Source organism: Montipora foliosa, chromosome 11, assembly GCF_036669935.1.
Source record: "Montipora foliosa isolate CH-2021 chromosome 11, ASM3666993v2, whole genome shotgun sequence".
Taxonomy (NCBI): Eukaryota; Metazoa; Cnidaria; class Anthozoa; order Scleractinia; family Acroporidae; genus Montipora; species Montipora foliosa.
The window spans coordinates 24,847,034-24,859,853 of record NC_090879.1 but is presented as its reverse complement, the minus strand read 5'-3'; the positions used below and the strand labels follow the sequence as shown (position 1 = coordinate 24,859,853).

The window sequence follows — 12,820 nt, the reverse complement described above, 5'->3', positions numbered from 1 at the left end:
ACAGGTGACTAAAAAAATGTATGGTAGAACTTGCAAGACTCTTGATTGGGCATGCTCAAAATTATTCACAATGGCTTATTTTATTGTTTCCATGCATGCATGTCACAACTTGTGGTTGTCTTCTCAAGACACTGTTTTTCAACTATGGTATAATTTATCATGTAGCCAATGATTGGAATGTCTTAGCATTTTTATTGTGATAGCTAATGTATCTCTTCTCTCTTCTTTTCAGCCGACGACACCACCAGACAAGCTTTTTAAGAACAAGCATGTGGAGTTTGTCCTTGTCTGCATAGGAACTATCGGGGAAGTTGACCAAGTTTTTGTGTGTGGAGAGGACCAAGCCTTTTTTGAAAGTGATTGTGACCTTGTAAAAGCATTGGTTGATTTGATTTCTGCTCACTATGTTTTTGATGTAAAATACCCCCAGGCTATTTCAGGCATTCTTCACTTTTTGCAAGAGATTGTATTGCTGCAAAGTGACAGTGAATACAAAGGAACTAAGTATGCCACCTTTATATGGCAGAGTTTAAAAAGGGGAGCTTTAAGTAAATTACTAGTAAGTTCAACTTAAATACTGTTAATAATGACAGTAAAGGAGCTACATGCATTTTGCACTATCAACATCTTGAGAAGTCAAGTTCACATATACTGGAAAACATGCAATCTTTCAAAATCTTCAACACATTTTTGTCTGTTTATTGTTTCTCTCCAAAAGAGATACTTGGAGTTGTTTATTTTTTTTTTTTTACTTTTAAGTTTGAAGTAGGTTTTGAACTACACATGTTAAGGGAAAACATACAACTTACATGCATGTAGCTCTTTCAGCTATTTTTTTTTTTTTCTTTTTGCAATATGCAATTTTTGGCAGTTTTGTATGTTAGCAAGCATATTCTATTTTGTGCACCCAGATTGCATGGGTGTCAAATGTTGATTTAGCACAGGAAAAATCTACGGAGTTTTTCCTAGTAGGAGAGTGGCATAAAATATTATAGTATTTTTTTTAATTGTATAAACAATTGAAATGTTTCGAACGAGAAGGAGTGTGCATGCGAAGCATGCAAGTGGGTGAACACGCATAGGTGCAAGGCAAGCTGTATTTAATGGTGTTTTACTGCAAAGATGTTAACTTAGATACAAGTCCAAATTGTGTGAAGTTGTACAGGATGGGTATTTGAATATTGTTGTATATAAATTGTTTTTAAAAGGGCAATAAACCATTTGTGGACAGCTGCTGATGTTTTATGCAAATAATTATGTAAATGTTATAGTTTGGGGTGAATGGTAAAGTGTGTTCTGAGAACATAACTTAAGGTGTGCTTTGTTACACATCAAGTAGTGTGACAAAACACATCTTTCTGCAGAACACACCTGAAAGTGTGTGAAATTTAGGACAAGTGCAAAACACAACTTAAGGTGTGTCTTGGGAACACACCAAGGTGTGTTTGGGTAACACACAAAAAGGTGTGTATTTCTACACAACTCTATGTGTGTTGTTTTGAAGACAAAAAAAGGTGTGTTGCAGTAACACACCTTATTTAAGAGTGCATCACCTGATAAAGACTAGCAGTGTGCAGTCGAAACGTCGCGATCTACGTCACAAGTGACTACATCGTGAGACAAACGAGAATGCTTTATTATTATTGTACTTCACCACGATGAATAACAGCAACCTTTTTTATATTAGTGTGAAAAATATTTACATATTATCCACTTTCCTTTGTCTTTGTCCTCTAAACCTCTCTTTCAAGCTAAATTTTAATACATCTAAAAACGGCCTATTATAACTCAATAAATAGTTTAAGAACTTTTAAGACTAATATATCAACTTACTGCATGATTGTTTTCAATTAGGAAAGTCATAATAATTTGAAGCCTTGCCGCAGAAGTTTACACTTCTTCACTGTTTTGAATAACCGCAATTTTAGGAAGATGACAATTTGGCAGTTGATTTGTAAACGACACGACCTCTTTTAGTTTAATGTTATTCGGCTTGATCCCTGATCGGCTTGTCAAGGAAGTTTACTCTTTCGCATTATTTCTTGTAACACGATTTTAAGGAGGCTTCCTACAATAAATTTAGCCTATACCATTAGACTTTAGACGGCCACAGTTCTTATATGCAAGCACCTACAGCTTTGAAACTTTAACCACGTACTAGAGGAAGTTTGAACTTTGTAAAAATTTAGTTGTTATGGCGTTCTAGGTTATCATGGCAACGAAACAGTGACGTCATGGTTTTTGGTTAGCAGCAATTTTAAGCTTTATTTGATCTAGACTTTTGAAATGATACGCAAGGTACTAATCCTGAGGTGTTTGTCTAACGTTTGACGAAGTTTGAAGAAAATCGTAAAAACCGATTTTAAGTTATTCGAAAGAGAAGTTTTTAGGCCTAAAATACTCAATTTGTCGTTTCTCTTACAATAACTTTCAAAAGAAGAGCTGTTTTTAATATATAGAAGAATCGCTTGTCATGTAAGTCTTTTAGAGGTATCAAGCTAGCTCTCCGTGAAATTTCATGATATAAACTGCTTTTGATGTCCGTTGACAAACTTCAACGGAAAGCATTATATTTCGCGGAATTTCGTCAAACTTCGTTTCCAGAACGTCTGGCGGTCTAGCTGAAAAACTGGTCGATGAAATATTTTAAAATCCTGTATTCTGTAATTAAGCATATTTCCAAATAACTTGCAAAGCGCCGACAGAATTGAAGCTTTTTAAGACACTGAAAAAAAGTTCCAAAGTTCGGGCAAGAGAAAATGAGGGGACAGAGAAGGAAGCTCCCGGTCCAGCCCTTGGGATATGTCATGTCCACGAAAGTTATTTTTAGACTAGCGGAAGTCTTCCGAGATGTCCGCATGCAGGCCAACCTCAGTCCGATGTTTGAAAGAAAATATGTATTCATCAGCCTTTCACGTGCGCCATCATTTTCTCTTTTCACTAAGAACCTGAGAGCGAGGCAAGACTGCATGCGGACGTCTTAGAAGACAGACTTCCGCTAGAACAAAGACTACCGCTCGTCTAAAAATAACTTTCGTGGACATAACATATCCCGGCCAACGCCTTGAGCCTCCCTCTCTGTCCCTCATTTTCTCTTGGTTCGGGATATTCTTTGAATCTCCGCTCACGTTTCTTCACTGTCTTTGTTTACGCCACCCGCTGGCTCTTTTACATTCCAGCATGCAAAACTGGTTCCACCAATGAGTCCCAAGTATCACTTTGGTCACGCTCGCGAGGTAACGCGTCGTGTTGGAAGAAAAAAATGGTTTTTCGAGGAGAAAGCAAGAAAAGAAAGGCTATGGCTTTCACTGTTTCACTGTGAGTCTATGTTTCGTTGTCATGGTAACCTAGAACGCCATATCAACCACAGGCTCCCCAAGCTGAAAATACGTGGTGTATGTGACAGCTTGTGTATATAGAAAATTGTATGGGAATATCACCGATCGTAAAAAAATTGTGTAAATAACTATCTCATTTGAAATAAAGTTTTGCTACCTCAAATGTGTGACCAACTTGTCTCTTTTGCCGAGTTTCGAGCCATTCTGACGCCGTTTAGTGAAGTGATCCGGAAGACCGTTACTGAAATAATAGGAAGGCCGGTAACTCCATCCATCGCCGGTCAGACCTCACTCCACAAATCGTTTTCTCCTCAACAGGAAAAGTCCCGAATCGCAGTAAAAACAACAGTTCCATAAAGCCCAATAAATTTCACTCCAAATACGTGTGTTTCGGCGGCCGAAAGACTCGTGACGAACGAAAACTTTGCCTTAAAATTTAACTCTTCGGCTTTCCTCAGAGGCTTGTGACCAGGCAGTCAAGAACGGAAACTCGCAAGATGGTTTCAGCCTCAACTCTGATTGGTCCATTTGAATTTGACCGCGCGCTGGCAACACGACCGTTGTTGACTGCCCGGTCACAAGCCTCTGAGGAAAGCCGAAGAGGTGAATTTTAAGGCAAAGTTTTCGTTCGTCACGAGTCTTTCGGCCGCCGAAACACACGTATTTGGAGTGAAATTTATTGGGCTTTATGGAACTGTTGTTTTTATTGCGATTCGGGACTTTTCCTGTTAAGGAGAAAACGATTTGTGGAGTGAGGTCTGACCGGCGATGGATGTAAACGACACGACCTCTTTTAGTTTAATGTTATTCGGCTTGATCCCTGATCGGCTTGTCAAGGAAGTTTACTCTTTCGCATTATTTCTTGTAACACGATTTTAAGGAGGCTTCCTACAATAAATTTAGCCTATACCATTAGACTTTAGACGGCCACAGTTCTTATATGCAAGCACCTACAGCTTTGAAACTTTAACCACGTACTAGAGGAAGTTTGAACTTTGAACTCTGATTGGTCCATTTGAATTTGACCGCGCGCTGGCAACACGACCGTTGTTGACTGCCCGGTCACAAGCCTCTGAGGAAAGCCGAAGAGGTGAATTTTAAGGCAAAGTTTTCGTTCGTCACGAGTCTTTCGGCCGCCGAAACACACGTATTTGGAGTGAAATTTATTGGGCTTTATGGAACTGTTGTTTTTATTGCGATTCGGGACTTTTCCTGTTAAGGAGAAAACGATTTGTGGAGTGAGGTCTGACCGGCGATGGATGGAGTTACCGGCCTTCCTATTATTTCAGTAACGGCCTTCCGGATCACTTCACTAAACGGCGTCAGAATGGCTCGAAACTCGGCAAAAGAGACAAGTTGGTCACACATTTGAGGTAGGAAAACTTTATTTCAAATGAGATAGTTATTTACACAATTTTTTTACGATCGGTGATTTTCCCATACAATTCTCTATATACAAGAGCTGTCGCATACACCACTTATTTTCAGCTTGGGGAGCCTGTGTATCAACTAAATTTTTACAAACTTTAAACTTCCTCTAGTACGTGGTTAAAGTTTCAAAGCTGTAGGTGCTTGCATGTAAGAACTGTGGCCGTCTAAAGTCTAATGGTATAGGCTAAATTTATAGTAGGAAGCCTCCTTAAAACATTGAATGAGGTTAAACTTCTTATCCATGGAATTGACAAGTCAGTGTTTAGTGGTAATTTGCTTTGTTGACTTAATTAAGAAACAAAGCACCTTTCGCTGACTCAAGTGAAAGCGGGCAAGAGAAGAATCCCAACTTATAAAGCCTAGTTTTCATATTTCGGGAAAAATCCCGGACGATCGGGGACGTCCACGATTTCCAGGTCGGGAAACAATAAAATCCCCGATCGTCTGGACCGTCTAGAATGGTCGCGTTTCCATTTTCCCGACGCGTCCCAGAATTCTATAATGGTCGGCGATCATTCCCGGCTTATGAAAACTCAATTTTGTACTGTCGGCGATAGTTTTAGCTTGATACAGCCTAGTTTTCATATGTCGGGAAAATCCCAGACAGTCGGAAATTTCGAAGTTTCCCGACTATCCCAGATTTTGCCGACTAATGAAAACCATAATCGTAGACATCCCCGATAATCTGGGATGATCGGGGACGAATCGGGAAAATAGGAAGCGTTTCTATTTTCCCGACGTGTCGCAGATTTTTGCGATTGTCGGGGATGGTTGCCGACATATGAAAACTCAAAGACATCGGCGATGGTTTTAGCTCGTTACCAATCCTCTAAATTGCAAGTTTCAATTTTTGGCGCACTCTCCATTTTGCCGCCAAAATCACTATAGGGAGAATCTGCGACAAGCGTCTGGCGATTTTCCGATATGTTGGCAAAATTTGGGACGGTCGGGAAACTGCGAAATCCCCGATCGTCTGGAATTTTCCCGACATTTAAAAACTAGGATTTGGTATTTTTATGAAAATGTTAGTTCTTCTGATAGTCATTCAAGTAAAAGAGATGTAAGAGATTCGTCCCATGGCGTGAGGCCATGTTTGGGGTTTGGGGATAAGGGATAAATAGACAAATAATTTAAGAGAGAGGGGATGACTGACGAAATAATTTTGAGATAAACGACAAGGGAAATAGTTTTAGGGATAATGAGTCGATACTTTTAGAGATAATAATCTTGGCATTTAGGGATAAGGGATATCCGTTCTCAATAACTAGACATCCCCTAACACGGCACGGCGTGAGCTGTAAAAGGATCCAACTTGTCGGACAATTATGGTACACCCAAAAGTATTGGGAAGTTATGAATGAAATACAACAAAAAGGATGCCTAACAAATGACTTAGATGTCAAGATATCCTTTTGGCAAACAATGTTAATGACCTAACTCCGGCGTGGTTTTACATGGGTGAACATTTCATTGATCTTTTCGTTCTTGTGAATTATCTTCGTCTCAATTTTATAGTTTAAAGGCAGTAAATAGTTCGCTTCTTGCCGGATTAAACAATCTGAACAATTTGACGTTTTGCTCTATCCGGTCATCAGTATCAACAGAGAAGCGGGAGCGGAAGTGAAATAATTTGAAATTGGGAACGAGATGAAGTATAACCAACTCCCGATAACTCAAACTATCGACAAGGTATCTCGAATCCAAAGCGATGTTTCCTGAATTCCCGTCATGAATTAACAAGAATTTCACCTTTGGGAATTACTTATCCTGGATGCCAGAGGTTCTATTCCTCGAGGTTTCAATCGGGGTTTCAATCGGGGTTTCAAGCGCTTTCGTCCGCTGTTTCGTCTCGATACCTGCTGGTAACAAGATGCGTGTGCAGGCGAACGAAATTACCTCGGAATACTGACTATTGATAGGGCTTGATATTAACAGTTACCAGCTTACCCAGGGCAACAAAAAATCCCAGTCACCAGGACAAGTCGAGCAACTAGGATTTCTGTGATGTTTGTGGATTGACACACAATATTCAGAAAGTGAATTTATTACGATTAGTTTCGTCTGAAATCCAACAGCACAATTTTTACACCAGTGCCGAAAACTGATAGATAACTGAGTGAGTGACACTTTCGATATTTTCTGGATCTAAAGATACTGTATGTGTGACAATTTTGCGAAAAATGCGCTGTGGTAATGGGCGAGAACGTCCTGCATTGTTTCGGGCGACTAAAAGTCTTCCTAGGGCAACCAAACTGTGAGGCTTTGTTGTCCAAAGGGCAAACGACTTTAAAACCTAATGTCGAACCCTGCTATAGCATGGTTCAACAGTGACGCAAGCAGACATGCAGCCCCTGACAAAATTGTTGAGACACTTTTCACTCCCCGTAATGTTGACTTGCAGAATCTGCTGGGAAAATTGCGAGAAAACGACATTGAAAGGAAAGGAGGACCAGCCAATGCAGCAAATCTATTTAAAATTCCTTGTTTCAAGGAATTTTGCCGGAGCCAGCTGTATAGTTAGATCGTAAAGTCCCTAATAACTTGAAGAGCCGAATTTGAGGTTTTATGGAGAACGTCAGCAGTTGGGGATAAGTTTTATTTCTCTCCACTAAATTGAGCGCCGTTCACATTAGTTTCATTCTTGACGAACTGCCACACAAAATGGTGCATGACTGCAATAACCCTCTGGGCTTGAGGTCACGTACCTAACAAAGAGGAGTGGGAACCCGATCGGTTTTGAAGCGAGTCAAACAGAATTTTAAAACACACATTCACAAAAGGCTTTACACGCCTGGACAAGTCCACAAGCGCTTTGTTCTTTTTCAAACTAAATTTGCATAGAGCCGATCAAAGCGTGAAGAAGGAAGAATATAGACCAAAACAAGTTGTTTTGTGTGGAAAAGAGGAGCATTCTCAACTCTTTCACGCTTTTTAAACAAAAAATGAACTCGGTTGTTACGAACTTTTTTAGGAAAGTTTTCCAACCTCGGGCTTGAATGAAACACGAGTAAATGCAATGTTTTTTTGTAAGAATACACAAAAGACATCCTTCAGTGCACAGACACAAAGAAAGCATACTCAACAGATTTGAATAACGCCTTTTCTGGAAACGCTTGAAAAAAAATTTGGATTTCGAGGAGCTTTTGAGACCGTTGTTAGTATGGTGAAGCGAGGGTTGGTTTCATATCGTATTTCAAAATACTTTTCACAATATTTGACGCAGAGAGCAAACAACAATATACATTTCAAACGCTTTATTAAAAGATACTAGTGACAAGTTGATACAAACGATTGTTCTTCCACTATTCCACTATCGTAACCTTAAAACGAACATGTTGCGTTGCGCTAAACAAATACTGTTACTCTGATAATGCAATTCTGTCCAGTCATACAGAATATGAAACATTCGAGACCGGACTAACTCGAACGAACTCATTTGCAGAACGCTATTGTTAAGTCAATAAAAACACACAACAAACATTTCAAACGTTTTACTGAATTAGCAATGTGATATTTGCGAAAGATAGTTCTCTTTAAACAAACCGAAAAAAGTTGTTTTGAAAACGCACCCTATGAACAACAAAGATTATATTTGTTAAGTCAATAAAAACACACCAACAAGCATTTCAAACGTTTTACTGATTTAAAAGATAACGCTTATCACAATGTGATATTAGTGAGAGTAGTTCTCTTTGTAATTCACTTGCATTCACTGCATCATTATTGTTCTATTATGCATGGACTGTTTCAACGCTTTTTGAGCGAAAATAAATCACACACATTATTCGCTTGAGTTCGCTGCTTAACAGAAAACGCTTATCACAATGTTCAGTATATTTGCGAGAGATAGTTTTCTTTAATAAAACCTTAATGCAAAACAAAAGTAAATGAAAAGTTCTTTTGAAAACGCACCCTATGTACAACAAAGATAATACATGTACCGATCAAGCAATATTATGCATGCATTGTTTCTATGTTTTTAGAGCGAAAATAAATCACACACGCCCAAGTGTTAACGTTGTTAGTGAATGACTGAATTCAGAAAAAGTGCCATAAAGTAATACGTGCAGAGCCCGTTTTTCAGTAGACTCGTTAACGTGGATAGAGTGTACTTTGTCTTGGTTCGGGTTTGCGCTCGGAGTTGTTTTGCAGAACACTTCTTTCACAGCACACCTCGCGAGCAATCGATAGAACTTCTAAAATAGTTACATCCAATGAGCCCCGGTCGCTTGTTGAGTTTTTATTACTACATGGACCAATGCAACGCTACATTTACCGAACAACATGCATTCCACAAAGTGTTATGTGTCACGTACTCGATACATTATCCTTCTTTCTGGTGGATGGTTTGGCAAATTGTTATAAAAAGTCTGCGAATGAAGAAGATCTGATCATTTGTTTAACACCATGGGCAGTGCTGCAAGCCGCGTATGTGGAAGCTCATCGCCCACAGTTTCTTTAAGTGACATATGTCAGAGAATGCGATGTTTAGTTGCGTGTTGCGGTAGCAAAGTTCACATCGAATTGAAAGGTGTCACCGACAATCACGAAGAAGAAAATGCAAAAGAAGAAAAAGAAAACGCGGACCCTAAATCAGACGAACCAACTATTACAGAAACTGTATTATGGAGTAGATCGACCATCCGCTTTAGGAGGAGTCGACAAACTGTATCGTGCGGCCCGTCGGTATGGTTTCAAACGCACGCAAGACAGTACTCGATTGGCTCCGCCAACAACCTGGCTATACCCTACACAAACCTGCAATAAAGCACTTTCGTCGTAATCGAGTAATTGTGTTTGATATAGATTCGCAATGGCAGGCGGACTTGGTTGATTTGCAACATTTGAGTCGGTGGAATCAAGGATACAACAAGTATTTACTGACTTGCATCGATGTCCTTTCCAAAAACGCGTGGGTGGTGCCCTTAAAATCGAAAACAGGTGCCTCGCTGGTGGTGGCCTTTGAAAACATTTTCCAGGAAGGTCGTAAACCTGAGAAGTTGCAAACAGATGCCGGAACCGATTTTAAGAACAAAACGTTTCAAACCTTCCCAAAAAAAGAGAATGTATATCATTTTGTAACCTACAACGAAACCAAGGCCCAAGTGGATGAAAGATTCAACCGCACTTTGAAGCAACTGATGTGGCGTATGTTCACTACCAGCAGCTCGTACCATTATTTGGACCAACTGGACGATTTAGTGAATGGCAATTACAATCAAAGCGTGCACTGTAACATCAAAATGAAACCGGCGATTCAGTGTCAACGAGAATAACGCATCAGAAGTCTGGAACAATTTGTATAGAAATCTGTTCAAAAAGCCGACAAAGTATACATTCAAAGTGGGAGATCAAGTCAAGATCAGTAAGAATAAACGCATCTTTGAAAAACTTACTTGCCATCCTGGAAGGAGGAAACTTTCACTGTTGCTCAGAGACTTCCGCGCGACCCACCCGTGTATCGTCTAAAGGAAGCAGACGGTGACTGGATTCAAGACACGTTTTACGAATTTGAGTTACTGAAAGTGATAGAAACCGCAAAACACCTGTTTCGTATTGAAAACAATTTAAAACGCAGGAGACGAGGAGCGAATAAGGAGGTGTTGGTACATTGGAAAGGTTGGCCAAAGAAATACGACAGTTGGATTCCGCATAACCAGTTGGTGGATTTACAACAAACATGATTCAAGATAGCGACTTTTACGTGACACTTCCCAGTAATGCAAGCAGTAATTTATTTCTAAACAATTCCAAGTCCTCCTTTTCGTGTAGCGCTACCTCGACAATTTAAATCCATCTGAAAGATGAAGAAGATTGGCAAGTCGGATTTCATCATATCGTGTATCCGCTCTCAATGGTTGACATTACAAACGACTGCAAACATTCTCACATCATGCTGGAACGTCGAGGTGACTCCACACCGTCTGTATAACCCGAGGGCAAGTATCATACAGTATTAGATGTGACAGAAGGAATGTTACAATGCCTGAACATCGCTGACCCACCATCTAAGATTGAAATCACAGTGGACGACGAATGGAATGTAACGTTAAACTCGCAAACTGAAGGACTTATCATCACAATGTCTACAGCTCGCGCATTGGGATGGATAACCGAAAACAACACTAGCGTTCGTTCGAATGCTGCACTCACCTTAGAAAGAAAATATGGTCATGATTGGTTCATCTTACCAGCTGGCACCTCCATCACATATCCCGGTATTTACATCTTTCCTGCTTCGCTGTCGCTTTGCTCGTGTAAGCAGAGGCTGGTTCAAGTTCAAACATATCTCGTGGAACCATGGCAGGTGGGTGACAAGCGCTTACCTCTCCTCCTACATGAGATTATACCCCTGGGCAGTTTTCGAGAAACACCCCTTGAAGAAAGAGAACATATTGTGTGCCTCCCTTTGCGGACAAAGATATTTCAGACCATTGAAACCTATGTAACTAGTGGATACGGTCAAACGCCAGTATTTCTGGACGGTATCGTCAGCGTCCTTTTACATTTCCACCGTCGATCAACATGACCAACAGTTTTTACATGGTGCTGACCAGTGATGCAAGTCTGACTCAGTATCCCGAAAACAAGGCGGCCGATTTTAAAATGCAGTTACCAAGTCAACTACACCTAAGTGAAGATTGGGAGGTGGCCATGAGCCGCATCATTTACCCCTACACCTGGCAAAACGAAGGTGAGAATCAGTTGTCCTACACTTTGCTTTGTAAGACGGACCCTGAACCCTGTAAATTGAACATCCCTGTACCAAGTGGCATTTACCGTACGGTCAAAGATGTCATTCACGGTATGACGAAGGGACTTCACAACCGATTGAGACACATTTATTTGAGGAGTGACAAGACCATTACGAGTCTGGAAGGAAACGAGTGTTTTTACATTTACGAGAAAGCACAAGATTACTTTGAGTTGCAGTTACCAGCCGGTTAGTATGTGATTCTACCCACGACATTAGCTCGCGCCTTGGGGTACTTAAACCATCAGTATAATATTCCTCAGCTGTACCAAATCGGAGGCCTTGTCCAACAGAATGATGATCACAGCGTTCGTCTTGCAAGGACAACGACAACACTTGTCAGAAAGGAAGAATTGGTGTGGGGATTGCTCTCAAGAGACGCTTTTCAACCATCTACGTGTATTCCGATTTAATCGAGTCTCAAGTAGTGGGAGATGGTCAAGCCAACTTACTTCGGCTGCTCGTTCCTCGTGGTCAGCCGGGGAACATGATCACAGAAGAGGTCAAGCTGCCCTCCTACCATAGACTCCGTACAACTATGTTTTCATCCGTGGCGATCAATATAAGGGACAGACACAGGTCAATTGATACCATTTGCTCCGGGAGCCGTACGCGTGACCCTGCATTTTCGGCGTCGTGCTATTCTATAACGGCATGTTATTACCGATGAACCACCGATATTACCCATATGGACGACATGTTGTACCCTATATGCAGCACGGTAAAGGAGGAGACATTTGTATCTACGGAGGAACACACCCTTATGGTGAAGGGGGCAACGGCTTAGGTGGAATGTTTCGGTCCTTGTTCCGTTCAGCAACTCCCTTTCTCAAAACAACAGCAAAAATGGTGGGAAAACGAATGCTCGATACTGGATTGGAAACGGGAATGCAACTTGTCCAAGATGTGATCAATGGTCAACCTTTAAAGAAAGCTGCCAAGACAAGAGCGAAAGCTGCTGGAAAAAATTTACTCACAGGGGTCATTGATGACATTACACAGCAAGGTGGAGGAAAAAGAGTATATAAGCGCGCGGATACGTCAAAGCCGCGCAGTGAAGGACAGACCAAGAAAAGGAGAACATCTCGTTCAACGTTCAAGACTATTTTTGATTAAAGATGGCATCAGCACACCCTCTCTCAGCCCCTGCTGCAAATTAAAGTTTACAGTTGTTTGATGTACCTGTGACAGATGTGTCGATTGTTAGCAGCAAATGGGTCGATTACGAACCGGTTCAAACGGGACCTAATCCCATCTGGTTTGTCATCAAACCGTTGGCTGACTACATTGACATTAA

The 12,820-nt window shown here is 40.7% G+C and overlaps 1 protein-coding gene across 2 annotated transcripts in view; it reads left to right on the top strand.

Moving 5' to 3' along the window:
* The window catches only part of LOC137976378 (uncharacterized), a 23,503-nt gene extending 22,728 nt beyond the window's left edge, over positions 1–775 (top strand). For both annotated transcript variants that reach the window (XR_011117758.1, XM_068823718.1), the window contains exon 5: positions 233–775. Coding sequence is in view for 1 of the 2 variants with exons in the window: in XM_068823718.1 (XP_068679819.1) it covers positions 233–574 (342 nt within the window). In the remaining variant the exon portion in view is untranslated. The remainder of the gene's footprint in view (positions 1–232) is intronic.
* Positions 776–12,820: the final 12,045 nt, after the last annotated feature.